Here is a 27,593-nt window from a genome sequence, read left to right on the forward strand (position 1 = left end):
AAAACAAGCATGAGAGGTACACACTCAATTTGAGTGTGTCACTTTTACCTGAAGACAGCAGTGGAACACTAAAGGAACTTGTTGCTGGTCCACGGGCTTAGGGACTCGAGGCCCCGAGTTGGTTTAAGTTGTGCCAGGCCTGCTCGAAGGACCCACTGTTGAGAGGCTGCCTTGCCAAGCAGAGCAGGAGAGTGAAGGCTTGCCCTCCCGAGAACCAATCACAGAGGCCGAGGCGCCTCGGATGGGTGTCATCAGAGGGCTCTCCATGTTTTCTGCTGCCTGGTTTGGTGAGAGGCCAAAGCCCCCAGTGTTATTTCTTCACAGATGATGCTTGAGTGTGGTTTGGGGGGAGGGGGAGATGGGGGTGGGGGTGGGGGATCAACCTTACAGAGAAAAAGAGTGTCAGCAACTTACGATGTTTTGGAGAAGATTCACACCACTGGGAGTCAAACATGGTGACTCCCAGTGAAGAAAGGAGAAAGGTAATTTTTAGCTTTCAAAAGTAGAAAGAAAACACTGCTTTTCCTGTTTGTTGTTTAAATAAAGCCTCCTCTGGCAGCTTGGGTCACTGTGGTGTCTCTGGTCCTGTGAATCCCGATGTTTGCTGAAGGTGCCCCATCTGACTGACAGGGGTCAACATAGTGTTTTGAATGCAGGATAAGCTTCCAGGTAGTGGTCAAATGCCTGCAGCCTCTGCGAGAAAAAGAAAATTGGATCCATGGAGGAGAGGCCAAGACCTTCAATCCAATTGTCTAGAGAAAAGTCATTTTTAGAAATCCAAATAAAGTAATTAAAAATGCACACATTGGTTGGCTTGGTTATTACAGCCAAAGGCAGTTAGATGGTGTTGGCCAGTGAACACCTAAGCTCATTCCTGGAGTTGTGGGGCACAATTTAGCCTCTTGTGGTCATGATGTGTTTATTTGAAGAGGTACAACTGAAATGAATAATTTATTCATGATAAGCATGGGTGAGAGTAAGCTATTTACAGCTCTTAAACCATAGAAATGCTTTGGCTTCCACATTTGAGAGAAATTTTTACTCTTTGGAAATTCCAGAATAACAGCCCAGTATGGTGCCCAGCACATAGTAGGTGCTCAGTATGCCATTATTGAATGGAGTTGTTTTCTCCCATAAAACAGTACACGCTTACTGTGAAAAAGTCCATGCACTTAAAGTAAAAATAACCTGAAATCCCATCTCTTAGCATTTGAGGAGATAGCCTCCCAGACATTTTCAGTGCATATAAATGTATGTCTTCTTTTACAAAACCAGGATTGTACTGTACGTGGTGCTTTGTAAACTGTCTCCAGGTCAATCAATTGGATCCTTTTATGTAGCGTCTGCAAAGTGGCATATGCAATATCCTGTGCAAGGAGGAATGTTGACAATTCTCGTTTCAGACGTGACACATCTCATGTGCTGTCCTTTGTTTAGCAGGTTTCTTCCGCGGAGGTACGCATTGGGCCCATGAGACTGACGCAAGATCCTATTCAGGTATGCCTCCATTGCTCAGTAGGGGCCTCATTTCCAGAGCACATGGTCACGTGAGCTCTGTCTTAGGGGCCCCTCTGTTACTACAGCAGTCAGCCATCCTTGCCCCTACGTACACGCCTGCACGTAATAGTGTATACATACGTGTGTGTGTGTGTAAATGCTTGCTTTTACTAACGTCATACTTGAGGAATCAAATTGCTTTCCAGAAGACTTAAATATTGCCCCATCTGGAGTATAAACCTTATAGGTAGAGTGCATGGGGATCTATGAGGGAGGACAACTCTTCCACCAAAAGTCTAGTCTGTTCCACATCCTGCTGCAGCCGGAAGGGGAAGGAGCGTGTGTGGTAGAGGGCAGGGCTTTGGAGCCACAGCCCTGTGTGAATCCTGGCTGTGCCTTTAACCAGTTGTGTGCCCTAGCATGCATTGCTTCATTGCCCCACCCAGGGTCCCATCTGTAAAGTGGAGATGATAATGCCCCTCCCATAGGGAATTGTGAGTGAAATGAAATAGCACGGAGTGCCTAGCAGACTGCCCGGCAGTGAAAAGTGCTCAGGAAATGGTAACTGTTGTTCTTGGCTGGGAAGAGAAAATGACAAAAGGCTCCCCTTTCTTGTCCTGTGTGACTTGAGCCACGCAGCCTTCTGGGCTCTGCAACACTGAGGAAACAGTGTGTCTTCCCTCCAGCCCCTCCAGCTCCCTGTGGCCCCTTTGGAAAAACATGTGTGAAAGGGTTTGTACCCTTTTAAATAAGTGTTAAATCCCCCTCTGCATATACATCATCCCAGGAGGCCTCCTTAGGAAGCTTGCCTGACACTTGGGATGAGTGAGGATGCAGAAAAGATGTAAGCAAACCAACCAGTACATAGATAGATGAAAAAGAAGAAGAAAAAAAAACACCTAAAGAAGAGTACTGTTTGATTTATGAGCAAATGGAAAATAAAATAATGTTTTATCATTGCTTAGAAAAGGAAATGCAAATCTAGGGGAAGGAAAAAAACAAAAGGAAGAGTTTTAAGCTTGGGAAAATTTGATGAAAACAAATTTAGGGGCAGAGAGAGAAAATTACTAAAATAAACATAAGCCACAACTGTCTGTATAGAATACAAACAAATGGAAAATTCCAGTAATCATTCTGGGCGCACGTACTTTGTAGTCCATTTTGAATAAAGGCAATGACCACGGATCTAATAACAATATTCCCAAAACAGTTTCCAGAATGTTTCTTGAGATTAATGCAGTTTTAGATCAGTTGGTTTAATTTACTTTCATTTTTTGCCTTGTGCTTATTGGCAATGAATGCTTTTGATAAGGATGACTTATTCTTTTAAAAATGTAATTTGTCAAATTGCAAAGTATTTCAAATATTCATAAAGGTGCATGTGTATACCCATACCCACTTTTGTCAAATATTAACATTATATCCTATTTGTCTGAGTTTTTCTTTTCAGAAACAAAAGAGTACAGATACTGTTTAAGCCTTTATTTATCCCTTGGCCCTCTTTCCTTTACTCCCTAAATCACTATTTGGAGACTGATTATGATATTTGTATATTCTACATATGTATATTCTACACATGTATGCATCCATTCGTAATATTTTTGTTTTGAATATTTTAAGCTTTAGTTGAAAGGTAACAGGCTATAGACATCATTCTGGAATTTTTCTTTATTTAACATCATTTGGTGTCATATCTAAGAATCTATTGTCTAATTTAAGGTCAAAGATTTACTCCTCTGTTTTCTTCTAAGAGTTTTGTGGGTTAGCTCTCTGATCCATTTTGAGTTAGTTTTTGTATATGGTGTGAGGTACGGTTTCATTCTTTTGCATGTGGATATCTGGTTGTCCCAGCAGCTTTTGTTAAAAAAATATTCTTTTCCTGTTGAACTGTATTGGCACGTTTGTCAAAATTCAACTGGCCTTAATTGTGAGGGTTTATTTTTGGATTGTAAATTCTGTTCCACGGATATGTCTGCCATACGAGTATGTCAGTACCACGCTGTCTTGATTACTACAGCTTTGAAGTATGAGTCCCCCAACTTCTTATTTTTCAAGATTATTTTGCCTCTCTTTCTCCCTTGCTTCAATGAATGTGAAGAAAATTCATTCTTCACATGAATTTTAGGACCAGCTTGTTAATTTGTGGCGGGGGGAGCAGCTGGGATTTTGATAGTGATCACAATAAATCTGTACATCAATTTTTGGATTATTACTATGTTAACAATTTTGTCTTCCAATCCATAAACATAACGTGTCTTTCCATTTATTTACATTTTCTTTAACTTCTTTCAGCAATGTTTTGTTGTTCTCAGTGTATGTCTTTCATATTTTGTTAAATTTATTCCTAAAATGTCAATCTTTTTGATGCTATGGCAATTGGAATTGTTTCCTTAATTTTATTTTTAGGTTGTTTATTGCTAATGTATAGAAATACAATTTATTTTTGTATATTGATCTTATATTCTTCAACCTTACTAGCTTTTACAGTTTTTTATAGATTCCTTAGGATTTTCAATATACAAGATCATGTCAAAACTTCTTCCTTTCTTTTATCTTATTTTAGTTGCCTAATTGTCTTGCTACAACTTCTAAAATAATGGTGTGTTTAATTTTATAAGGCAATATGCTTCTAGATCTTTTCTCAAAGTGGTTGTACCATTTTACACTCCTGGAAGCAATGTGCGAGTTCTGTTTACTCCAAATCCTTGGTAATATTTGATGTTTAGTCTTTTAATTTTCGTTACTCTAGTGGGTGAGTAGTACTATCTTATGGTTATTTAAATTTGCATTTCTCCATGACTAATAATGTTGAACACTTTTGTTTGTTTTTTTACCTACTGGCCATTCGTTTATCTTCCTTTGTGAATGTTTGGTTAAGTCTTCTGCCTGGGTTTAATTTTTAAAAGTTATTGAGTTATAGGAGTTCTTTAAATATTCTTATTACAAGTTCTTTGTCAGATTTTGAGAGTAATTTATCTCAATTTTTGCCTCTTCTATTCATCTTCATACCTCTGGATTTTGAACAAAATTTTTAATTTTGAGGTTGTCTAATTTATCACTTCTTTTACGGTCATTGCTTTCTGTGTTCTAAGAATCTTTACCTACTTTCACGTTAAGAAGGTTATTTCTTGGGCCGGCCTGGTGGCTCAGGCGGTTGGAGCTCTATGCTCCTAACTCCGAAGACTGCCGGTTCGATTCCCACATGGGCCAGTGGGCTCTCAATCACAAGGTTGCCAGTTCAACTCCTCGAGTCCCACAAGGGATTGTGGGCTCCACACCCTGCAACTAAGATTGAACACAGCACCTTGAGCTGAGCTGCCACTGAGCTCCCAGATGGCTCAGTTGGTTGAAGCGTGGGCTCTCAACCACAAGGTTGCCAGTTCAACTCCCACAAGGGATGGTGGGCTGCACCCCCTGCAACTAGCAACGGCAACTGGACCTGGAGCTGAGTTGCGCCCTCCACAACTAAGACTGAAAGGACAACAACTTGACTTGGAAAAAAGTCCTGGAAGTACACACTGTTCCCCTTCCCCAATAAAACCTTAAAAAGAAACAAAACAGTCGATACAAAGTTAAATAATTGGCAATTTAAGTTATTTAAATAAAATCGGTTTGTATTAAAAAAAAAAAGGTTATTTCTTTGTTGTCTTCTAGAAATGTTTTAACTTTTAATTTTAGATCTATAATCCATCTCAAGTTCATTTTTGTGTATGGTGTGATATAGAGGTCAAGGCTTAGAAGTCCACATATGAATGTCCAGTTGTTCCAGCTCCACTTGTTGAAAAGACTATATGTTCCTTCCTACATTGAATTGCTATGATGCCTTTGTTACTGATTCTTTAATATTTTTTGCAACTCGTTTGGTGGCTAATAATGTAGCCAATTTTGAAATTAATATTCCACAAAAAGCCTTTAAAAAGATGTATCTCTATTTGTTGAATACAGGGTTCTATATTCATGAAATAATTCAATGTTATTAATTGTGTTATTCAAACCATCTTTATCTTAATTTTTTGACTGTGATCTATTAGTTTCTATGATAGTGGATATGTCAATATCACCTATATCTGTTAATATTTGCTGATATTTTTAGTCTGTGATGTTAATGTGTATTCTTCTTTTTTTTAAATGGTATCGCACTTTTTTTTTTTTTAAAGATTTGATTGGGGAAGGGGAACAGTACTTTATTGGAGAACAGTGTGTACTTTCAGGACTTTTTTTCCAAGTCAAATTGTTGTCCTTTCAATCTTTATTGTGGAGGGTGCCGTTCAGCTTCAAGTTGTTGTCCTTTCAGTCTTAGCCACCATCCTTGCGGGAGTCGAACCGGCAACCTCGTGGTTGGTTGAGAGGACTGAGCCATCCAGCAGCGCAGTGGCATCTCAGCTCAAGGTGCCCTGTTCAATCTCTAGTTGGAGGGGGCGCTGCCCACCGTCCCTTGCAGGACTCGAGGAATCCAACCAGCAACCTTGTGGTTGAGAGCCCACTGGCCCATGTGGGAATCGAACCAGCAGCCTTCGGAGTTAGGAGCATGGAGCTCTAACCGCCTGAGCCAGTGGGCCGGCCCACCCTTAATGTGTATTCTTGATCGTGTATATATACTTGGTGACTGTCCTTTTTATTATTTAGTATCCCTTTTTAAATTTTTCCCTTAAATTATGTTTTATCTGTTGGTGATACTGTGACCTGCTTTTTTTGGTTAACATTTTCCTGATACATCTTTTTCTGTCTTTTCATTTTCAGTTTTCTTTATAACTTTAAGTTAAGTATGTCTCTTGCAAGCAGCATATAATATTTTTCTAACACCTATTCTGAGAGTCTGTCTTTTAATAAGGGAGTTCAATCTGGTTACATTGAGTGTGATTACTGATACAATTCATCTTATTTTGTATCTTCTGTTTTGTTGCACTTTTTCTTTATTTTTTTCTTATTTCTGTTTTTTGTCAAATTGAGTTTTCAGAGTTACCTTTTATTTTGTCTGTTTTAGAAGCTATAGGGTGTGCTTCTATCTTTTTAGTGGTTACCCTTAAGTTTTTTTTAATATACATGTTTAGCAGTCAAATTTTATAACAAAGTCTCAAATATATCATATTTCTGTCATCTGAAACATCTGGTCCTCAGCAGAATTTAAACATCCTTTAACAGCCCCACTCCGAACCACTGAAAAATAATTGTCTGTAATTTTGATTTATTAGATATATTAAAACATACCAAAATATTTTTAAATTGTACTCATGAGCTATGAAATATAATAATAAAATGAATACCATGAACCTATCCCCCAGTGCAAGAGCTGGAATGTTCCCAGCGCTACTGTGTACCCTGCCTGGTTCCAGTCCCATGAATTTGGCCCCAAATGACAGCACATGCAAGTGGTCAGAGTCCTGAGCTGAGTGAGGGACAAAATAATTGAGCTGCCTTTAAAAAATATGAGAAGCTCAACTGAGCCGGAAGCCGCCTTTACTATTTGGCCTCTTTCAAAGGTAGCATCGCACTCCTCGATCTCTCCTGTAGGAACCTGCTGAGGACCTACGTGTTCAGGGCTCCACACAGGGCGCTGCAGGGGGAAGAGCGACTGCACGATGCTCCCTGAGCACCCAGAAGGGTCGGGCAGTCGGTCTTAGTATTTGTATAACACCCTAACTTTAGGGGCAGTAGTGTCTAGTTAAGTGTTTTGGTGTTCCTGCCATTGCAACTGTCTTAGAAAAATCATACTATGTCCTAGTGCCTTTGTTTTTGTTTTTTGTTTTCTTGGAGAAAAATATTCTGTGACTTCACTGGCATGCCAAAAATGTTAATTAGTTACATCAACCGGAGCGCTTAGGGTTGCAGAGGAATTTGCTTGATAAAAATATTTCAGGATGTGGTTGCTTTTGAGAGTGCGTTTCTGAAATCGCCAGGGGAAATGTGCTCCCATGTCAGGACACGTAACGTGGGGCCCAGCGCACCGCACACGAGCTGGCAGGAGCACCGTTAGGAGTGGAATGGGTGGGAGTGTTAGAGAGCAGTGCAGGGAGGTATTGTCGGGGGCATCATGTCTCCCCATGAGTGGCTGTGACACACCGTAAAAGTCGTATTTTCCAGTCTTGGCAACAAAATAAAAAGTAGGGGAAATATTCTGAGGCAATAGATTCATATCAACATGATAACATCTGAAAATCAAGTGGCCTTTTCTTCGTCCGTGCCTGAAGCACAGTTGCTTCCCCAGAGGGCAGAACTGACGTGCTCAGAGTGCGCTCGCTGCCCTCACGCAGGGCTTTCCAGCTGCACTTGGGAACAGAGCTTTACAGCTGTGGCCTCAGCTTTTTCCTAGCAAGGCAGCACTTCCCTTTAAATTTTATTTTTCCATGTTATATAGACATGGATATTTCTGGAACTCTTGCATATTGGAGATGTTATTTGTTGGAGATCATGTGGCCTCATGGGGAACTGTTCTTTGCGTATTAAGTGAAATGACCGAGTGATGGAGACGTTCAGACTCAGTAACTTGCTGTGGTCAGCATTCCCCGCTGTCTGCCCTACTGCTGATACCACGTTGTGTCTTCTGCCTGACCCGCCAGTTTTGTGGAACCACGCAGTTGGTAGGAATTTTGATCCCATATTTTAGGGGGTAAAAATAAAACTGATAGAGAGTCAGTTACTTAACATAATGATTACACAGGCTCTGGCGTCAGATCAATCTCAGTTCAAATCTTGCTAGCTGTGTGGCTGTGGGTGAGTCTCTTAACCATTTCAAGCCTCAGTCTGCATATCTATAAAATGGCGATAATGCCCAGTTCCAAAGAATTGTTAGAGGGTTATGAATAAGATAGTATATCTAAAGTACTTCTGGTATAAGGGCTGGCCCTTTGAAAATTCTCGTCAAACTTTAGCTGTTATTAGCATCACTTTCCTAGGGACATTTAAGGAAAGCTTCCATGCCATTTTTATCCAACTGCATTGATCCCTCCTCTGATCAAATTGGCTAGTTCTTTAGTGTTATGTGGATACAACTTATATGATCTATACATGTGGTCTGTTTAGAAGCTCCTTCTTATCCAGTTTTTGCTTAAAGCCCAACCAAGTAGTCTGAAAATTGGATGTTTAATAGTAGATGTTGGTAATACATTTGGAGACGTGCAGACACACCCATATCTAAAGAACACTAATAATAATGAAAACATATTGTCTTCTTCAGGTTAAGGAAAAGGTAGTTTTGTCTTTATTTTTTTCATAATTAGCCTTCACCAGAGAGAAGTTTCATTGTAATTTAGCTACTGTGTTTCCCCAAAAATAAGACCTAGCTAGACAATCAGCTCTAATGCATCTTTTGGAGCAAAAATTAATATAGGACCCGGTCTTATTTTACTATAATATAAGACCGGGTATAATATAATATAATATAATGTAATATAATATCGGATCTTGTATTAATATTTGCTCCAAAAGACACATTAGAGCTGATTGTCCAGCTAGGTCTTATTTTCAGGGAAACGGTATCAAAGACAGATTATTGCTGTCCTCAAAAAGGTATTTTTCAGTACTTTCTCAATTAAAATTATCGAAGGAACAGTACAAGGATTTCTAGCAAAGCAAGAGAACATCAGCTGGAGCCATGGAAAGATCACTGAACGAGGAGTTGGTGGGACGTGTGGGTCCAGCTTTGGGAAGTCGCTTCCTCATCTGTTGAATGGGGGTTGATGGATCACCCCAGAGTTCCTTCCTGCCCTGAGAACTCATGCGAGTCATGGCCCCATTCCTGGCATTGCCCCTGGGACCCTCCCCACCACCCACGTCCTGTGCAGTCTGTGTGTGCTAGCCCTCTGCAGCTTCTCACACCAGATCCCTGCTCTTCATTCTCTAGCCCTGCCCTCATCATTCCAGCTTGGGTCAACAGATGAATTAACTTTATGGTTCCAAGAAGGTTTCGATAGACTCTTCCCTGGAGATAGAGGGAGGCCCTGCGTGGCGCTTGGAGGTCTTTTGTAGTTATATTGAAGAAGCAGTACGGTTCCAGTGTGCACAATTTTCAGAGTTTAGTTAAATAGCACCAAACTCCCAACACCATGTTTCAGATTGTAGTTACGTCAGTGTTTTAGCTGTGAGTAATTGCATAAAGTATGAACTTTGCTGCTAGCTCTTCAGTCCACAAACCAGTATGTAGATAACAAACATGCAGCATGATCAGTGACCGGTCATGTCACCTTTTTCAGCATCTCCATGATTTGTCTCTGCCTAGCTGTTCTTCATTTCAAGCATAGACAACCAAGTGTGTAGTTGTGTTGCCACTTTGTCTCTCCGTGGTCATGCACATGTCATTACACAAAAATAGTTCATTGAAAGAGGGAGGGAATTAGACAGCAAAGACGAAGGTGCAGCAAAGAAATGAAAAGTGTTAACATTGGAAATGAAAATCAGATAGAATGTACATGGAGTTAGAGGAGAAACAGCCAATTGTGGGCATGTTGACACTGCCACCTTGGAGAGATTCTAGAAAGTCACCAGAGGAAGTAAGTCAGTGCAAGCAAGTTTATCGGAGTAAATGAAGAAAATGGTTGTAACAAAAAGGATGAAATGTCACAGAGGAAATGATGCCAGCAAAAAAACGGCACATTCATTAAAGGAACTCTGGGGCTATTCTTGTGACATTGAAAGTACAGAGGATAAAGTGTTGGAAGCTGATCCAAACTTAGGAGTTTATAATTCACCAAGGCACAGCAAAGATGCTCACTCTGTATAATAATTTATACAACTAGAAAAAGGCAAGCCCTGTTAGAACAACTTCCAATAAGTTTCTAAAAAGAAAACATTTTCATTCTCAATGTTTCTAATGTTTTCAATCGCAGTGTCCTGACTAAGTGTTAGTTTTACATTTATTTCCCTATGTGTTTATAATTAACAGTAAGAAAGCTTTTAATGTTTGACAAAAGTTTCTCAATGTCATGGAACAATCATTTTTATCATCATTTATTAAGATTGCGTTGCATGGTCATTTTTGTGGTCTGGCATGGCCACGCTAAGTGAGGACTGCCTCTCGTGTTCTAATTCTGGACAGAATGCAAATTGGCCAAGATCTGCCCCTAAAAGAAGAAGTTTCCTCATTGTCCCAGGTTTCACCCAAGATCAGTTCGTTTGCTGTGTTTACAACCGTACAGTGAGGTTGACACAACAGAACTGTTTCCTTGTGCCTGTTTTTCTATGCTGCGATTTTTGTCCTGGGTCCCCACTCATTACTGCATTTATTGTACTTGTCTGCTTAGCTGACTCTCTCCCCGGCGCGCATCCTAGGGGCAGAGACTGGGCTGTGTCCGTCTCCATCAGCCTTTTACTCCCAGTTCTTAACTCAGTATCTGGTGTGATAGTCTTCAATAAACATTCTTTGAATGAATGCTCTGCATATTATATATTTAGGGTAAGTAAAATGGTCACTTTACTCAGACTTTTTACAAATCAAGTTGTCATATGCCTTTAATAATGACTTTCAAAATATATTTCACAGAATCATTTTATGAGATTCGCCTCAGTGAATGGTCAGTAAATATTTACAAATGTCTACATCTAACAAGAAACTAAATATTGATACACAGAATGCTAAACCTGAAGAGGGACTGTATTGCTTAAGGCAGGGGCGTCCAAACTTTTTTCAACATTTTTTACCAAGGGCCACATGTGGGAAAATACACAAACAGCCGGGCCACTCACTCGAGGTGAAGTACGTATTGCCTCACCTGGTTTATTTAAGTAAACTAAATATATTTTTGGAATTTGCTGCAGGCCAATAAAAAATGGATTGTGGGCCACAGTTGGCCCACGGGCTGCAGTTTGGACACCCCTGGCTTAAGGGGTTCTCTTTGTTCGTTTGTTTTTGTCCTTTGGTTGCAAGTAACAGCTGCTTTATACAAAAAAGTAAGTAAATGAATAAGAACTACATTAGAAAAATAGTGCTTTTTTTTTTTTTTTCAGAATCCAAGGAAGAGTTGAAAAACCATGGCTTAGAAAGGGTGGCAATGAGCCATCTCTGAGTAGTCTGACAACGAAGGAGTGTAAGGTTCTTTCTTCAGGATCTCTCCTAAAATGAGCCATGGGTCCTAATTCGAGCTCCTGTTTCTCTGTTCAAATTCCAAATTCCTAGAAACAGAATATCATTAGCCCAGCTGTGGCCTGGGAGACAGGGACAGAGAGTCTGACCCTGGTTCCTTGGGTCCATCACTTTCCTAGAAAAGGAATAGTTCGTAGAGGCAGGCAGACTTCAATAAAAGGGGCAATTATAGTACTTTAAAATTTATATATATTTTTATTTCCCATAGATTTTTCACTTTGCTTAGGAGTTGAATTATTGAAAAGTCTTTCTGAATTTTTTATAAATGGAAAGAATTTTAAACACTACTCAAAGAAATTCTCTAGTGAGTGCTTTATAATATAAATATTCCCGTTTTAAAAATGTAGATTTTCCTATTATTCCAGTAGGGTGAGACCAACAGACCAGGAGATGACTGTCATTGAAAAGATAGTTTGTTACTCACAGCTTCCAAGAGGAGGAGGTAAGCCACACCACGCAGGACTACTGGGGAAGCGGAAGCGGCAGGGTTGGTCGTGAGGCAGAGAGAGCAAGGGAAAGTGTGGGCAAGAACCTTTATTGTGGTTTCTATGGGAAGGAATGGGTGAGGCAGGGTGAGCAGGTTTGGCTAGTTTGCATCGTTTCAGTGGCCTGGGCACAGGGGAGGTCTCTAGTTGTGTGGTACCTGGCCCTGGAATGACAGGGCAGGTGGATAGTGGTCCAGAGCGTGAGCGCATGGTAAAAGAGATGGCAGGGGTCTGAGCTCTGGATTGGTTTGCATATGGAAAGTGCATTCCTAGCAAGTCCTTTGCTGTCCCTGGGAATCTGCTAGCCCTGGGAGGGGCAGTCTCTCCAGACTCAGCAGGTCTCTCCAGGGTCAGTCAAAGCATCAGAAAAACAGAAAATAACAAGGCATAATGAATAGAATTCCCCACTTTCAATCAGTTTTGTAAGTTTCCACGTGAATCCAGTTTAAGTTCCTAGAATGACCTAGAAGGCCTTACCCATGATCTAGCCCTCTGCTGTGAACTTGACATTCTCTCCCACCCTCTCACCCTCCCCTCTGTCATGCTGGCTTCCTTGTAGTTCCTGGAACACAGCAGGCATGTGTCCCACTGTAGGGGCCAGTGGAACTGTTTCCCCTGCTTCGAATGCTTTCCTACAGATGTCAACTTGGCTCACTTTTTGGTTTCTTTCAGGCATTTGCTCCTATGTCACTTTCTCAGTGAAACCTCCCCTAACCACCCTACTTAGCGCTGCTACCAACAGCCACTCCTGATCCCCCTGACCCCGCCTCATGGTTTTTACGTAACACTTACCACTTGCGACATTCCATATCACTTGCTTATTATTATATCGATTGTTTACTGTTTGTCCTTCCACCACTGCTATGCTTGGATCTCTGTTTGGTTCATCAGAGTATTCTAAGCAATTATAAAGTGTCTGGCACATAGTGGGGACCCAGGAAGTATTTGTTAAATAATGACATTATTTTTCCAAAAGTGGAACACTCCCATATTTTAAGGACACGTAAGACATACGAGATGAATATCTGTAGCAGAGTCCAACATGGGAATCCAGCCGTGTTCTTATTGTACTGGTCAAATGCTGAAGAATCATGGTATAAAGGAAATACAAAGTGTTGACGTTTTTGTTTAGCAAGCCATAATTCAGCCAGGCAGATGGGAGACAAGAAGCTCTGGCACCTTTTCTGACTTTTAGATTCTGCATATTGAGTTTCTCATGTTAATACCACAGCTACACCAAGGAAACGGCTATTGACGTTGTGCACAAACCAGGTTATTCTACCTGATTTTTTTCCCTTGTAACTCCCTGGTCAGCAGTTATGTGTGAAGGCTTTCTTTGCACTATCGAAATCCACAAATCTCTGCCCTTCACTTCTCTTGGGAGAGCCATCTCCTATGTCTTCGTAGAAAGCTCTGCGGCCGAAGATTTTTAGGAGCACCCTGGGTGGAGGAGTGACTGAGCCTGGCTCAGAGAGCCCTTAGGTGTGGCTACCTCACGTGTTACTGGCTTGTGATTTAAAGCCACGTCAGAATCGTACTGAAAAGTATTTTTTCTGGAAACATGGCTTTGAGAAAACAGGGAATGATTCAAACAGTGTAAAATAAAGGATATTTATGATACCTTTAGATATTTAATGATAAGGAATTATCTGAGAGGTTTAGGTGTGAAGTGGTGTATTTTAAGAGTCTTTGTTGTTAACAGATGCAGATGGATGAAATGGTGTGATATGTGGGATTTGCAGAGTAATACAGGAGTTGGGAAAGTGGATAGGGATAGAAATGAAACTAGATTGGCCAGGAATTGGTTTTTACTGAAGCTAGGTGATGGGTACATAAGGTTCATTATGTTATTGTTTATATTTTTATATGTTGCAAAATTTTGATTGACAAAACATGTTTAAGATATAGTGGTAATAGTTAGACAGTTTGTCTTGTTTCTGATTTTTAATGAAACAGATTTGGTATGTCATCATGAGGAAGGATATTGGCCATTGGCTTACAGGCTTATTATGTTGAGAAATTACCCTTCTGTTCCTAATTTTTAAGGCCAGAAGTGGGTGCTGAAGAATATGAAATGCTTTATCAATATCTTCATGTTATTATATGTTTTTCTTATTGGTTATTATATGTTTTTCCTATCGCTGTGATGTAGTCTTATTCCTGTTAATAATAAAGCCCTTGTGCATTTTGCAGAAACCCCTACATGCAGTTATCCTTTCACTGATCAAATCTTTACTGAGCAGCTAGTAAGTGCCAGCCCAGTGCTGGGCGGCACAGGGTTACAGCAGGGAAGGAGACAGGCAGGTCCCTGCTGTCCTGAAACTCAATTCTAATAGGGGAGATAGATCATAACCGAGTGAATGAATGAACAAGTTCAGGTGGTGGTAAGGCCATCTCTGGCTTTCTGCCTGCCGGAGAATCCGAGTCCCACATCCCAGGGGGTGATGAGGGAAACGTGGTATAAGTTACCGCTACCTTCCTTCCAGGGGTAGGGCTGCGCTTTTCAGGGAGGCAAAAAGATTCACGTTTTCCTCAGTACGGTTCCACGAGCTTCACGTTTTATGGTCGTGCATTCCAGATTCCAGCAAGGGTTGGATGTTAGAATTACTTTTTGAGATCATTTTGAGTTCCCATCATTTCCTGTATCTTTATATGAACTTAAGGGCTAAGTTCAGAGAGGTGGCCTCCAGGTGCCACCAGGCAAATGCTGCCTGCCCTAGAACCAAAGAGATGTATACGTGAGCCATACATATACATCTAGCCTGTATTCCTTGTCCTATTAATGATTTCACTGCTTAATCTATTTAAAAATAAAGGCAATTGGGAAATTAAAAATAAATAGCAACCACCGACTAGTCTGTGCTCATTCAAGTCTCACAACTAGCTTTCGAGGAATTACTCTTATCACACCTGGTAGAGGAGAGACCATAGGCCAAAGAGAGGAAATGCCTTGTTCAAAGGTACACTGGAACCAGTTGGAGGGATTTGAACCCAGTTAGTTTCCCTCTGGAGGCTACATTTGTAACCAGTGTACCATAAGCTCGTTTTTAACAGTCTCTACTGTGATGATTTCTGTCAAGATGCTTTTTTTTCTGTGTGTTCCAGGTTTTGCTGATCTTTGCAAAGGAAGATAGTCAGAGTGATGGATTCTGGTGGGCCTGTGACAGAGCCGGTTATAGATGCAATATTGCCCGGACTCCGGAGTCAGCCCTTGAATGCTTTCTAGATAAACATCATGAAATTATTGTAATCGATCACAGACAAACTCGAAACTTTGATGCAGAAGCAGTGTGCAGGTACCTTCCTTAATTTAATGTTTAGTCAATGTCCACTTAACAGCTTCAAATGAAATTCATTTTTAGATGTCTCCAGTTCCATCCCAAATATTTCTAAAATATGTCTTGATGTTTCTAAGCAGTATATACAGATTTCTGTGATCAAAGCTATGGATTTATCTCACCTTTTCTGTTTTCCCACATTTGAGTTCTGATGAATTTAGAGGTATGGGCTGGGCACCACTGAAAACTTCAGGGTGTTTTTTTCCCCCTGAATATTGCTCATATTTCACCAAAAAAAAAAAAAAAGCATTAAAATTCAAACAGTTCTTATTATACAGATATGGAGATATGGTTTGGATGTAAACCAGATATTTTAATCTTAATTATTCTGTCCCAAAATGAGCATCAGAATGTGTGAAATATACATTCTTCCCTGCCTGACACAGATGGGTGGATTCGACAGCAGTCATGGAGAAAAGGCAGCCACTTTGCAGGAGCAGAAAATCTCCCAGGGATCCAAAGCCCCTACTTGTTTACAGAAATGCTGGCACTCTGGGGAGGAAACGCATGCCTGTTCATAAATAAATGCAGTCCTAAGAGTTAGCTCTGCATGAACTGATCCATTTAGCAGAAGTGGAATGCTTTGAAGCTAGACAGGAAGAGGTCACTAATTAAATACTAGGCCAGGGCAGACTCCAATTACATATGGAGCTGGAGTTTTCTTGAAAGTAGTAAATGAAATGCAAGATAGGGAAATGGCTTCTTAGAACCAGTGATCCCCTGACAAGAAATGAGTGGATTAAGGGAAGTTTCTCATCACAGGCAGCACCTTGCCGCTCTCTGACAGTTTTCAGGTTGCCAAAGAAGAATTTTTCTTAAGGAACCTATTTTAAAATGTCCCTACTGGCCTCAAGTCATTTTATTTTCCTGCATAGAAATATTTGCCTATTTAATTATTACTTGTGTTAATAAATAAAACGTATCATACAATATTTGGATGATATTTTTAGTAGAAATATCTTTTTACATGATTTTCAGGGTAGAATTGGGTCCTTTCTAATTGAGTATGTCTACTTTTACTTGGTGTTTACTGACTTTTCTCACATTATATTGTGGCAGAAATAGCTACGGTCCTTTGTGCGTCCAAAGAATGATTTAAGACAAGCTTCAGGTGTAAAAAGAAACTAACAGGAAGAATTCTTTTAATTCAGGGAAAGGCCCATTTTAGCAGATGAGCTTTACAATCTTCCTTGAATATAAAGAAATGGACTTTTGTTTCCTGATAAGTGTACTTCTGTCTTAGCTGCACAGAAAATCAATGGGGGATCGGTGCAGTTCAGAAGCCAGGTTACGTATCTGCTAGTGTGTTTACCGACCGGTATTGGTCCTGCTGAGGATGGCCCAATTCCTGTGTGTGACTGCCAGCACATGTTTCCTAAGATGTCTGAGTGGAGGACACGCTCTCAGCAAATGTGCATTCTTTCTTGTCATCTGTGGTCCAAGATCCCTTGAGCTAGACTGGACCTTAGCTTTATGTGCTTCCTTGGACCCCTGCCCTGCCTATCCCCAGGCTCTGCCTTAGTCCTCTCCACCATGAAGAGGTTCAGTTCCCTCTGACCACAACAGCTCCTTTGGAGGAATGAGAGAGAAGAGGTAAGCAGCAGGAAGCAACCCCCCAAATGGAAACCAATCTCCAAAGAATCTAAGCAAGAGTGTGCTCCAGCCCAGTTATGTTCTGACAGTGTATGAGCCTCTTGCCTAAGGCCTCCCCTGCCCCGACCCCACCCTCCCCAACCTTCCACCCCTCCCCACCCCCGTTTGAATGTAGCCCTGAAGTGTACTCTTGACACCTCATTGGGTAAGAAGAAGCCCGAACTAAAGTGAGAAGTGCTTAGTGTTTCCTTAGAGATTAGAGCATACCTTTGAAACACTGCATTTTTTCATTAGGTGCTAACTGGTAATTCTGGAAATGCATTCAGTAGGCCACTAAGTGGAAACTGCATGTAGCTTCACCTTACCAGGACCTGTTCTGCGGGCTGGCTGAAGGGGAAGTAGTCTGTGCTTGCACGGGAGAACTATTGACTTACTTCTCCTGCCCCACAGTGAGTGAAGGAAGGCATTGTCTCCAAAGGTATTTGTCATTCAAATACCATTTATCCATAAGGGGAAACTTCACTTCCCAGAGAGACAGTAGCCAGTCATTTTCTCGAGCCTTCCACCACATAGTGTGAGGTCTCAAGGCACAGGAAATGAGGAAGGTGCATTTTTTGAGAAAGGTCAGGAAATTCTGGAGTTGAAGAGGATGGAGCGTTGTGAGCTGCCTGTCCTTGTGGGAGCAGTAATGCAAACACGTTAAAATGGAGAAGACCTAAAATCCCAATAACTAGAAAGAAAAAAAAAATACATGTTGTTTCACAAATTACTCAGGAGCAGCCTTGAGCCTTCTGCTCTTGGAGATAATGGTTCTCTTCTGAGGGATCTCAAAATAAGCAGAGGCCAGAGCAAGGCACCTGTTTGTACCAAGATTCAAGTGTGTGGCCCATTATGAAAAGTTCTTCCATTTCACAACCCCTGACCAGAATAATCCAGAGTCTCAGCTGCAGCATTCATAGCACGTTTTCTAAGAAGACTCACCAACTTCAAAATTCTACATCCTTATTACATGTTTTCATCCTGTTAAATTCCTAGGGAATAAACTATATACAGGTGGTCATAGTACAACAAATATCATTACAGTGACAGTTGCTATATTGTAATATTTCTCAGCCCTAGTGGATGACGCAGTTGTTTAAAGTGTTTCAGGACAAACAGCAGTACAACTGAAACACTGGGATGGCTCTGTGTACCATTTTTAATACGCTTCAACCTGCATTGGTATATCCAGCTGCCAGCGAGCATTTTCGTTTTTATTATAAGGTCAACTTTCGGAACAGTCTACTGTTTTAAAAGAAAAAGGATCCAACTCAATTACCTCCCAAGTACAAACTGATAAGTAGAGAATTGTAGGACTGCCAATTATTTTGCAGAGTGGAATTTCAATCAGAAAGTGGGATTTGCCGGTTTTTGAAGTGGAAAATTGGCAGATCTGACCTCCTGGATAATTGCCTAGGAATTTAAAAAAAAAAAAACTTTTTTTTTTTTTTTAAATAACACAAAGAGCTTGTCCTCATCCACAAGGGCATCTTTCTTTATCGTCTTCCATGTGTTTTCAGACTTTTTCTTTAGAGGAAGATTTGAATTTGTGCCCTTTTCAGTGTGAAGAAGTAACACATTGGTTTAATGTACCAAAGCCCTGGTCATCTGGTTTGACGTGGGGCCTTCTTGTTGCAGGTCGATCCGGGCCACGAATCCCTCCGAGCACACGGTGATCCTTGCGGTGGTTTCACAAGCGTAAGCTCCCCTATCATAGCCCGTTGGAAATGGTCCTGTTCTTTCTGAAACATTTGTCTGATGTAATCCTGTCTTGGAGCTGGCAGAACAATAGGCATGACCTTGGCCCTGCAGTACCAGCCTTAGACCTTGCTGTGGGGGTTTTCTTTGTTTTGCGAGTTTCTGGAAATACTTAGGTTTTTCTCTCTATCATGTCTATTTGCTGTTACCACATATTCGTACACCTCAGGAAAAGAAAATGGTTCCTCTTTATATGCTAGAAATGAATAGAAAGTCTGGGAAGGAGAAGGTCTGGAGGGAACATTGTTCCAGCTTATCTTTTTTGTTGGAAGAAAAGAGATGGGAGAAGGCTTGGTTTTCACTTAAGACAAACAAATGGTAGCATGAGAACAAAATCTACTCCAGTGCAAAATCCACTGCAAGATAAGGGTTGTGTGGTTTATGTGCTGGGACAGTTACATGGTGAGAAGCAGGACTAAGATGTACGTCAGTGTTGGAAGGCAGAAAAGAGAGATTGGGCTATAGGTACGAGACTGTGGGATGAGAAATTGCTCTGCCAGGTTTATTGTCTAAAATGGCCAGCACTTAGAATGAAAGATCTAGAAGGAAAAATTTTTTGGTACAAACTACAGTGGTTGGAATCTTTGCAAGTACCAAAATGTGTTGTAATTACTAAATAGCTGTCATTAGCTTTGGGGAGAATAAGATCTTAATCGGGGCCTAGGATCTACTGGACTTGGCACCAATGTGGCAAATGGCACAGATTCTGCAAGGTAGGAGGTGGCAGGCCAGCGATTCAGACTTTTGGTCTTTCCCCAAGCAATCCCAGCCCAGGGAGATTTGAAATACTCCGTTCCAAAGCCGTATTGGTACAGTGGGAAATCCTGGCTTCAAAGTCTTGGCCTAACCAAAGACTTCTCCTTACCTGATACTCCTTGAGTCTCTTGCTAGGAGCTGTGTCTCTTCCTGATACCTGATACCCTGATACCTGCCACGGGCTGTGGGGCAAGGAAAGTGAAGACACTGTCCCTATTGGTTCCTTACCGCCCCGCCATCCTGGTGGGAGGTGGGATCTCAAAGGGAATGAATAAGTGGCACTGTGGTATGCAGTCAGCCTGCTTCAGCCGTCGGGCTTATATTTTGTCTTGTGGGGACTCAGGTCTTCGAGTCTTGGACATGAATTCCAGATGTGCACCAGGACCCCAGCGTTCTCCCCAAGCCTGGCTTACTCCATGGGCCCAAGAACAAAACACTCTTTTTCCTCCTCACATAGCAAAAATGTCTACTTGTCCTTGACAAGTTATAGTTTGCTGTGGCTTGTTTATTATTATTTTTCACCTTCCCTCCTGTTTTAATAAAATATTCTGTGTATCAAGGAGTAATAATGAAAACAAGTGTTGAGTTTGTGCCACTCCGCTTATGAAATAGAACATCGTTAATACCTTTGGAACCCTTTTTGTGCCAGTCCTGATTTATTAGTCAACGAAGGTAGGGCCTTGAGTTCCTGAGGAGAAAGGGAGTTAGGGAAGACAGCTTCTCCCTGGGTGGGATGGGGGACGAGGCAGAGATCAGCTACAGGTAATGCCACTGGTGAGCACTGGGTCTTCTCTTACTGTTCTTCGTCTGCTCCTCCACCCAATCCCCTCTATTCCATCTTCCTACCCTGTGTTCCAAGGTGTATACTCCATGTTACTTGCTGGCTGTCTCGGGGAAAGCTTTTCTCTCTCATAATGGAAACAGCCCAGCATGTCTTCGTGGCAAGCTGACCCACACTCCCACCTTCTACTCAAACTGAAGTTCTAAGACCCAACTGTAGACTCAGTATAGGAAACCTTCCCATGAAATAAGTGACAACATTCAAGTTTTGTTTTCTTCTTTTCTCACTTGGCATTCCTGATAACACGTCTTTCCCATTTGGCCATGGGGTGCAGCAGCATATAATGCCTGTTATAATATCTTCCTCACATTGAGCGTTGGACCCAGCTAGGTCTTGGGGTGGGACTTGTGCTTTTAGAAGGTTTGGAGATGGCAGACAGGACAACTGTTTCTGGGATGAGCATTGTACTTACATTGTCCCTTTATGGGACTGCTCCTATACACTTGCTCAAACTCCCAAGGGCAGCCCAGAGTTGGAGAGGGCCCTCAAGGGTACCTATGAGAATGATTTCAGACACACTGCTAGAGTTCTCACCTTGCTGTTTTGTTATTTTTGCATCTGAGGGAGTCTGGCAGATGAGGGAGTCTGGGTCCTTGAAGGCAGGTGTACCCCATGAGCACAGGCTGGTCAGGAAGCCAGTTTTGGAGCCAACGCCATGCTTGCCTCATTGCTCTCTCTCTGTGTGTCAGTGTGAGGAATCCTGATTTGTGTCTGTTGAGTGACCACATTTTCTGCTTTGCTGCAGATCGGGCGACCATGAAGAGGCCTCAGTCCTCCCTCTTCTGCATGCAGGCTTCAACAGGGTATGTAGAAGATGAGCTAGCACCTCTCTGGGGTGCAGGCATCTTACCCTTAGCTCTCCCACCACAGTGAAGGCAAACAGTCATGGATAACTGCTAAGGGAATTCTGCTCTGGGACTGGGAGGGAAGGAAAGGACAGGAAGTGTCTATTCTTATGGGACGGTAATGAGCAACTGCTAGTCAAGCCTCTTTCCTTTTTTTCTCATATCTTCATATATCTTAGCTACAGATATGGAATGACATAAAAACACATCTTATTATATCAGGGAAAATTCTGTAGTCCCAAAGTTACCTCACTTAAATCAGTTGTCTAGTCAGATTCCTATGTGCATGTGATTACGCAGAGGTAAGCACCGCGTCGGCACCCAGGGCTGCGTGGTCAGTGGGGCCTGGCCAGAGCGTACACCCCAGGGACAGGCCCACGATGGCTACGGCATCCTGTGAATGTCAGCAAAGAAAAATTCTTTGAGTGACTACATGAATTAACACTGATACTCAACTTTGAAGATGAAGATTGATTACCCCAAGGAGACTTAACAGCAAAGTAAATAATTAGGCTTACCTGGTACTTCCAGGATTTTTTGACACGAGTAACATGAATCTCAAATGCTTCCTTTTCCCTCAAAACTTGGATATTGCCTGTGCCTTGTGAATTATGAAAATTCCTTTGGGTGTTTTAAGTAATGGTGTATTGCTACCCCAGATTGGAAAAAAAATAAATCTCTGTTGTAGAGCATAGAGAAGCAGAAATTCCCCATGAGCAAGGCTCTATATAATATTTAAGCAGCATAGGGGTTCACACATGTCGTAGAAATGAATGTTTCTAGTTAGCAGAATCACTCACATAACTTTCTTCCTGTCCGTCATCACATCTCTCAAAGGCGGGCATTTGGTTCTGAAAGCTGTCCTTATATGCTGGATCTTGATGAGAATGCATAAGACAACACTTCTAAGCTCTGGAATGGAGAGTTGCAAGAAGAGAAGCGGAAGAAGCGTTGTACCTAGCACTTCTTTACTTACAATGACCATTTCCTGAGAAGTAACCTGAAATGATTCGCAGGTTTCATAGGTCTTCTGTTTCACACTGACCACCCCACTGCACCCAGCCCATTACTATCCTGAGGCAGGACCTCTCAGAGTACGAGGACGTAGGGTGTCCTCACCCCTTGGAGCCTCATTCCTGAGAACAGCAATCACAGACACACTGTAGGTGACATTGACGAGGACCCACAGAGGTGCCTCAAGTGTCCCATTCGGAATTCAGCTTCCAGTTCAGGGCTCCTCCCTCCAAGTGGTGTAGAGTTTTTGTTTGGAGCGACCACCGCTTGTCTGGAGGCTAATACCGCCCATCTGCTTACAGAAGAGCTTAGAGGAAGCAACGAGCCCTCTTTGGGTGCAAAGGCAATTAAGTAAATTTAGGAGGGAAATTCCATTGTACCCTTTTTATTAGGTTGGTGAAAAAGTAATTGCGGTTGAAAAGGTTAACAATAATTGCAAAAACCTCAATTACTTTTGCACCCACCTAATATGTATTTTGTAATCTGCCCATGTTGCTCAGAAGGTTTCATTTCCCTCTGTGTGGATTGGTGCTACTTTCTGCAGTCAGCCACGGTGCAAAAAACCCTTGGTGGGAGCATGCAAAGCATGACCTGTCTGGGACACCTGGTATTCTTTTGTGCTGGGTCTGATCAAGGCCTTTTGGCAGCCAGGTCAAGGTGCCCCCAAATAGTTTGGACTCCTTCTGAAGGAAGCACACAGCACCTACAAAGACGTTCCCTCCTGAGTTACTGTGACACAAAATCAGTTGAGTCTGCTCTCCAGGTGGCTGGTGTCCTTATTTGGGCAAAATCTTGTCTTTGGCAACTCTCTACCAAGCACCCTTCCAAATATGCCAGCGATTCTGCCTTCCGTGAGGTTGGTTCCCATCTCTGAGTTGTTTTGATTGTATTAAATCATCTGCTGAAACTCAGCCCTGTGTTGCTAGCTAATTGGCCAGTGCTTCAGTCTGTGGGTCCCTGCGTAGGGATCCAGGAACAAATTGTACCATCAAATATTCCACAGCAACTCCACTTGCAGCCTCTGTAACTGTGTGTAAGTGGCCAACTGCGTGATGCTCAGTCCATTCTGAACGTTTTAGAAACCAGTATCTTAGCAAAGGGTGATGGTAGCTGTTTTTATATCCACCTTTGGGTCGCTCTTTCTATCTGAAATAGTGCTAATTCAGTTGAACAGGTATTCACGGAATACTTACTATGTGTGGCACAGTTCCTTCCTGGACAGGCCTCCCTGGGGAGGAGGAGGTAGAGGCCTGAGATTTATTATTTCTCCAGCTCTCTGCTAGGTGATTTACTTAATCCTCATCTACCGAAGAGAGATCAGAAACAGAGGCAACCAGCTCAGAATGACTAAGTGGCTTGCCGGAGTTCGTACTCATAACAAAGTCAAAATGGAAATGCTTGGGATTTAACTCCAAACTCCATGCCACATCCACTAAAGTAGCAGTCTTTCTCAAACTGTTCCACAGAACACTAGTGTTCCAAAATCTCCTAAGAGGTGTTCCGTGACAAAAGGCTTCTGTGGTCAAATAAGTTTGGGAAATCTGTGAAGACTGTGGTTTTCCTCCTCCCACCCCTGAAAATCCACAGTGCTCATCAGCAGTATTGCACACGAGCATACTGAATGCCCTGAGAAGTCCTGTACTAAAGAAACCTGCCTAAATTTCTGGAAGTTTATGCCCAGGAATCTGCATTTTTAACCAAATGCCAGGTGATACTCAGCACATTGAAATTTGAAGACCACTGCTTTTGATTCATTCAGATTATTTCAAACATATGGGTTAATCCCCCCAAAATAAGGAAGTACCCTCTTCCATTACCTTTAGTCTACAAAACACAAAGTGCCAATTATGTGCAAACAATTTCTGTGTTTCCCCGAAAATAAGACCTAACTGGAAAATAAGCCCTCGCATGATTTTTCAGGATGACATCCCCTGAACATAAGCCCTAATGCATCTTTTGGAGCAAAAATTAATATAAGACCCAGTCTTATTTTCGGGGTAACATGGTGTATGCACCAGTGTTTAGAAACCATCACCTACAGAAAGCTGTTTTTCACTACAATGGAAGTTCTTAGGAGACCTAAAGAAAAATAAAATATAAAAAAATTATTACTTGGGGCCGGCCCGGTGGCTCAGGCGGTTAGAGCTCCGTGCTCCTGACTCCAAAGGCTGCCGGTTCGATTCCCACATGGGCCAGTGGGCTCTCAACCACAAGGTTGCCGGTTCAATTCCTTGAGTCCCGCAAGGGATGGTGGGCTCCGCCCCCTGCAACTAAGATTGAACACGGCACCTTGAGCTGAGCTGCCGCTGAGCTCCCGGATGGCTCAGTTGGTTGGAGCGCATCCTCTCAACCACAAGGTTGCCGGTTCGACTCCCGCAAGGGATGGTGGGCAGCGCCCCCTGCAACTAGCAAGGGCAACTGGACCTGGAGCTGAGCTGCGCCCCCCACAACTAAGATTGAAAGGACAACAACTTGACTTGGAAAAAATCCTGGAAGTACACACTGTTCCCCAATAAAGTCCTGTTCCCCTTCCCCAATAAAAAATCTTTAAAAAAAAAAAAATTATTACTTGGATGTGACATAGCATAACTACACACAGACATAATAAAAGCCTGAGGGAAATAAACCAAAATTACCATCTCCAGCTTGGAACATCATCTGTAGCTTATTGCATTATCAGGGATTTAAAGGTTTTTTTCCTTTGTATTTTTCTGTATTGTATACACTTTAAAATTAATGTGTATTACTTTTATAATTAGGTATAGACAACAAAAGTTTACTTTTAAAGCTTTTGTCTTAAAAAAAAAAGAAAAATACCTGTCTAAATCTGTTTATCCCAACATTTTCAAAACTTATTTTATCACAGATGTTTTTTTGGTATCTTAAGAAGCATCAGCTAACAATGCTCAGAGCTGTTACAGGCTGATTATAATCTTCACCGGTCCAGAAGCTCAACCTGAACCTGAACCTAACCATGTTGAGCTTTGCTTTGGGAAAACAAAAAAAAAAACAAAAACAGGAAAGTATTTCCCTTCTGTGGGTGTTCATGGCTTCCCCCTCTTTCTTGAGCCCTACCCAGTTCTACCTGGAATAGTGGGGACCAATAGCGCAGGGAAAGTCAGGGGGCTTCAAAGGTATTCCCCAAAGAGAAGCCATCCACACTAGATACGGGGAAGTGTATATGTGTGAGTGTCAGAGAGACAGACACACACAGTAGGTACTCAGAAGATGAGGAAGGAAGCAAAGGACCTCTTCCCTGGAAAGAGGTCATTCGTAGCATGGCACACACCAAATATGTTCAGTGTTGGGGTTTAGGAGACTTTTAAGCACAGGTGTTTCAGTAATTAACAACATTGTGTGTTTATTTTCCTGTCAGCACGCGTAATTAAGTTTTTCCTATCTTTGTTAGAAAGGGAGTTAAGCGTACAAGATTACTGCTCCGTTGTTTCTCATATGTTTAAACAAGCATTGCGAACACCCTGACAGACTGCTTTTACTTCGTCTCATTTTACCTATTAGTTCTCTTATGTAACAGTTACCTGGGTAGGAAAAATTGTTAAGCTTTCTTTATTTGACTCTTTAAGAAGTAATTGTATATGTCTTATGTGTTATCTTTGCTTTCTTTTCAGAGATTTATGGAGAATAACAGCATAATTGCTTGCTATAATGAACTGATTCAAATAGAACATGGAGAAGTTCGCTCACAGTTCAAATTACGGTATGTAGCCAAATAAGAGGGGGCACGAGGTTAACAATTCTGTAGAAAAGCTTGTCTGTCATCAGGTTGCTATTCACAGGTTCCTGGCTGAGTCACAGGGATTTTGAAGCCGTTAAACAAATAATGGTAGCGGGTACATGGTAGATTCCTTTGATATAATGGAATAAATTAGAAGCATTTCTCCTTTTGACAATATTTTCCACTATTTACAGCAGTTTTAAAATTATACCCAAGCAAAAGTGCTGTTTAATTTTTGTGCAATTAGATAGAGATTAAGAATAGCCTTTGAGAATTACTCTCTACTTACTACTTTCAACATTTATACATTCCTCCATGGGTTGTTATGGATAGGGGCAAGCCAGTGGGCATATTTATTATGCTCACCATAATAATTGCTATATAACCACGATAGCAATTTCATTATGGCCTGAGTGCATGACATTTTTTCAAGAAACTGATTTTAAGTCTAAACAGGTATCGAGTGCTCTAAGAGCAGGTCTCTCCTTGGTGCTCACTTCTGGAATAGGATTGTCTGAGGGTATGTTCAGGACTATGGGGTGATGGGACTTTCTACCTCTGGGACATCTCGGAATATCAGGATCCTAGCTCATGCCTGGTTTTGCTCATGCTCCATGCCAGCACTTTCTCAGGACCCTGATTTTTTCAACCCGCCCCCTTGAGCAGAGAGAGACCAGAGGACAGAGAAGGCTCTACCCAACTTATGGCCCCTGGGAGGCCTTTCCCAGTAGCTCCAGGCAGTAGGATGCCAGAAGGTCCCGGCCTGGCTTCTCTCTCTGGCCAATTGCAAGGTCAGGATGGTTTCAGGCTTAGCAAAAATTAAATAAGATAGCATCTCACTGTAATGATTAAACTTCTTATCTTGATTGCTTAATTTGCATTCAAAGGGGACCAAACCCTTTTTAAACTTAATTTTTCTCTGCTATCCTCTGTCCCATGGAAGCAAAATGGGTTGACATAAACCCACAGAAGCAAGTTCTTCTGTGGTTCCCCTGGTCAGGGAAGGTTTTTTTTGTTTGTACATTTGTTTTTGTGGATAGAGAGCTTTAAGAAATAAAGTGTGGGAATAAACACTTTCTTAAGTGGGAAAGTATCTAAAAAGAATCTCAAACAGTGGAAATTCAGGTATTTTAACAGTCTTTGGTGAGTAATATTACCAAAGATTTTTGAATAAGTTAAATCCCTTAGTTTCTTTGTATCCACATATTTATTAGCCTCACAGAACTTAATAGAATTTTTCAAGAAAACCACATTGCCTTTACTTCAGAAATTTATGATTTTTAATATTGTACATTAATTGTTTTCATTCTTGGGAATGTCGACTGTTTTAATTGAAGGTAAAAAGAGTTTTTACCTTTTGTACTTTTTTTGTTTAGATGTTTTCACAATGAATAGAATTTAAAAAAGAGGGATTTCATTTTGGTGTAAATCTTTTACTGTGTATTATCTACAACAAAAATGAACTGATACCTTATTGCTTTGATAGGTAATTCCCTCATTTTATTTTAAATAAGTGTCTGAGTTTTCTTAGGAAACAGTAAATGTGATAGCACATGTAAGATGTCAAAGGTGCCTGGTCCACGGTGAGCAGGCGAAGGCAGGTCTGGCAGTTGGAT

The 27,593-nt window shown here is 41.5% G+C and overlaps 1 protein-coding gene across 3 annotated transcripts in view; it reads left to right on the plus strand.

The window, feature by feature from the left end:
* The window catches only part of PDE8B (phosphodiesterase 8B), a 205,302-nt gene that overhangs the window by 96,026 nt on the left and 81,683 nt on the right, over positions 1-27,593 (plus strand). The window contains exons 2-6 of one of the 3 annotated variants that reach the window (XM_033110238.1): positions 1,438-1,497; positions 15,163-15,353; positions 18,666-18,725; positions 21,128-21,185; positions 25,871-25,959. In XM_033110238.1, the coding sequence (XP_032966129.1) occupies positions 1,438-1,497; positions 15,163-15,353; positions 18,666-18,725; positions 21,128-21,185; positions 25,871-25,959 (458 nt within the window). The remainder of the gene's footprint in view (positions 1-1,437; positions 1,498-15,162; positions 15,354-18,665; positions 18,726-21,127; positions 21,186-25,870; positions 25,960-27,593) is intronic. The other 2 variants (XM_033110239.1, XM_033110240.1) reach the window with 2 other exon arrangements.

This window comes from Rhinolophus ferrumequinum, chromosome 7, assembly GCF_004115265.2.
Source record: "Rhinolophus ferrumequinum isolate MPI-CBG mRhiFer1 chromosome 7, mRhiFer1_v1.p, whole genome shotgun sequence".
Lineage (NCBI taxonomy): Eukaryota > Metazoa > Chordata > Mammalia > Chiroptera > Rhinolophidae > Rhinolophus > Rhinolophus ferrumequinum.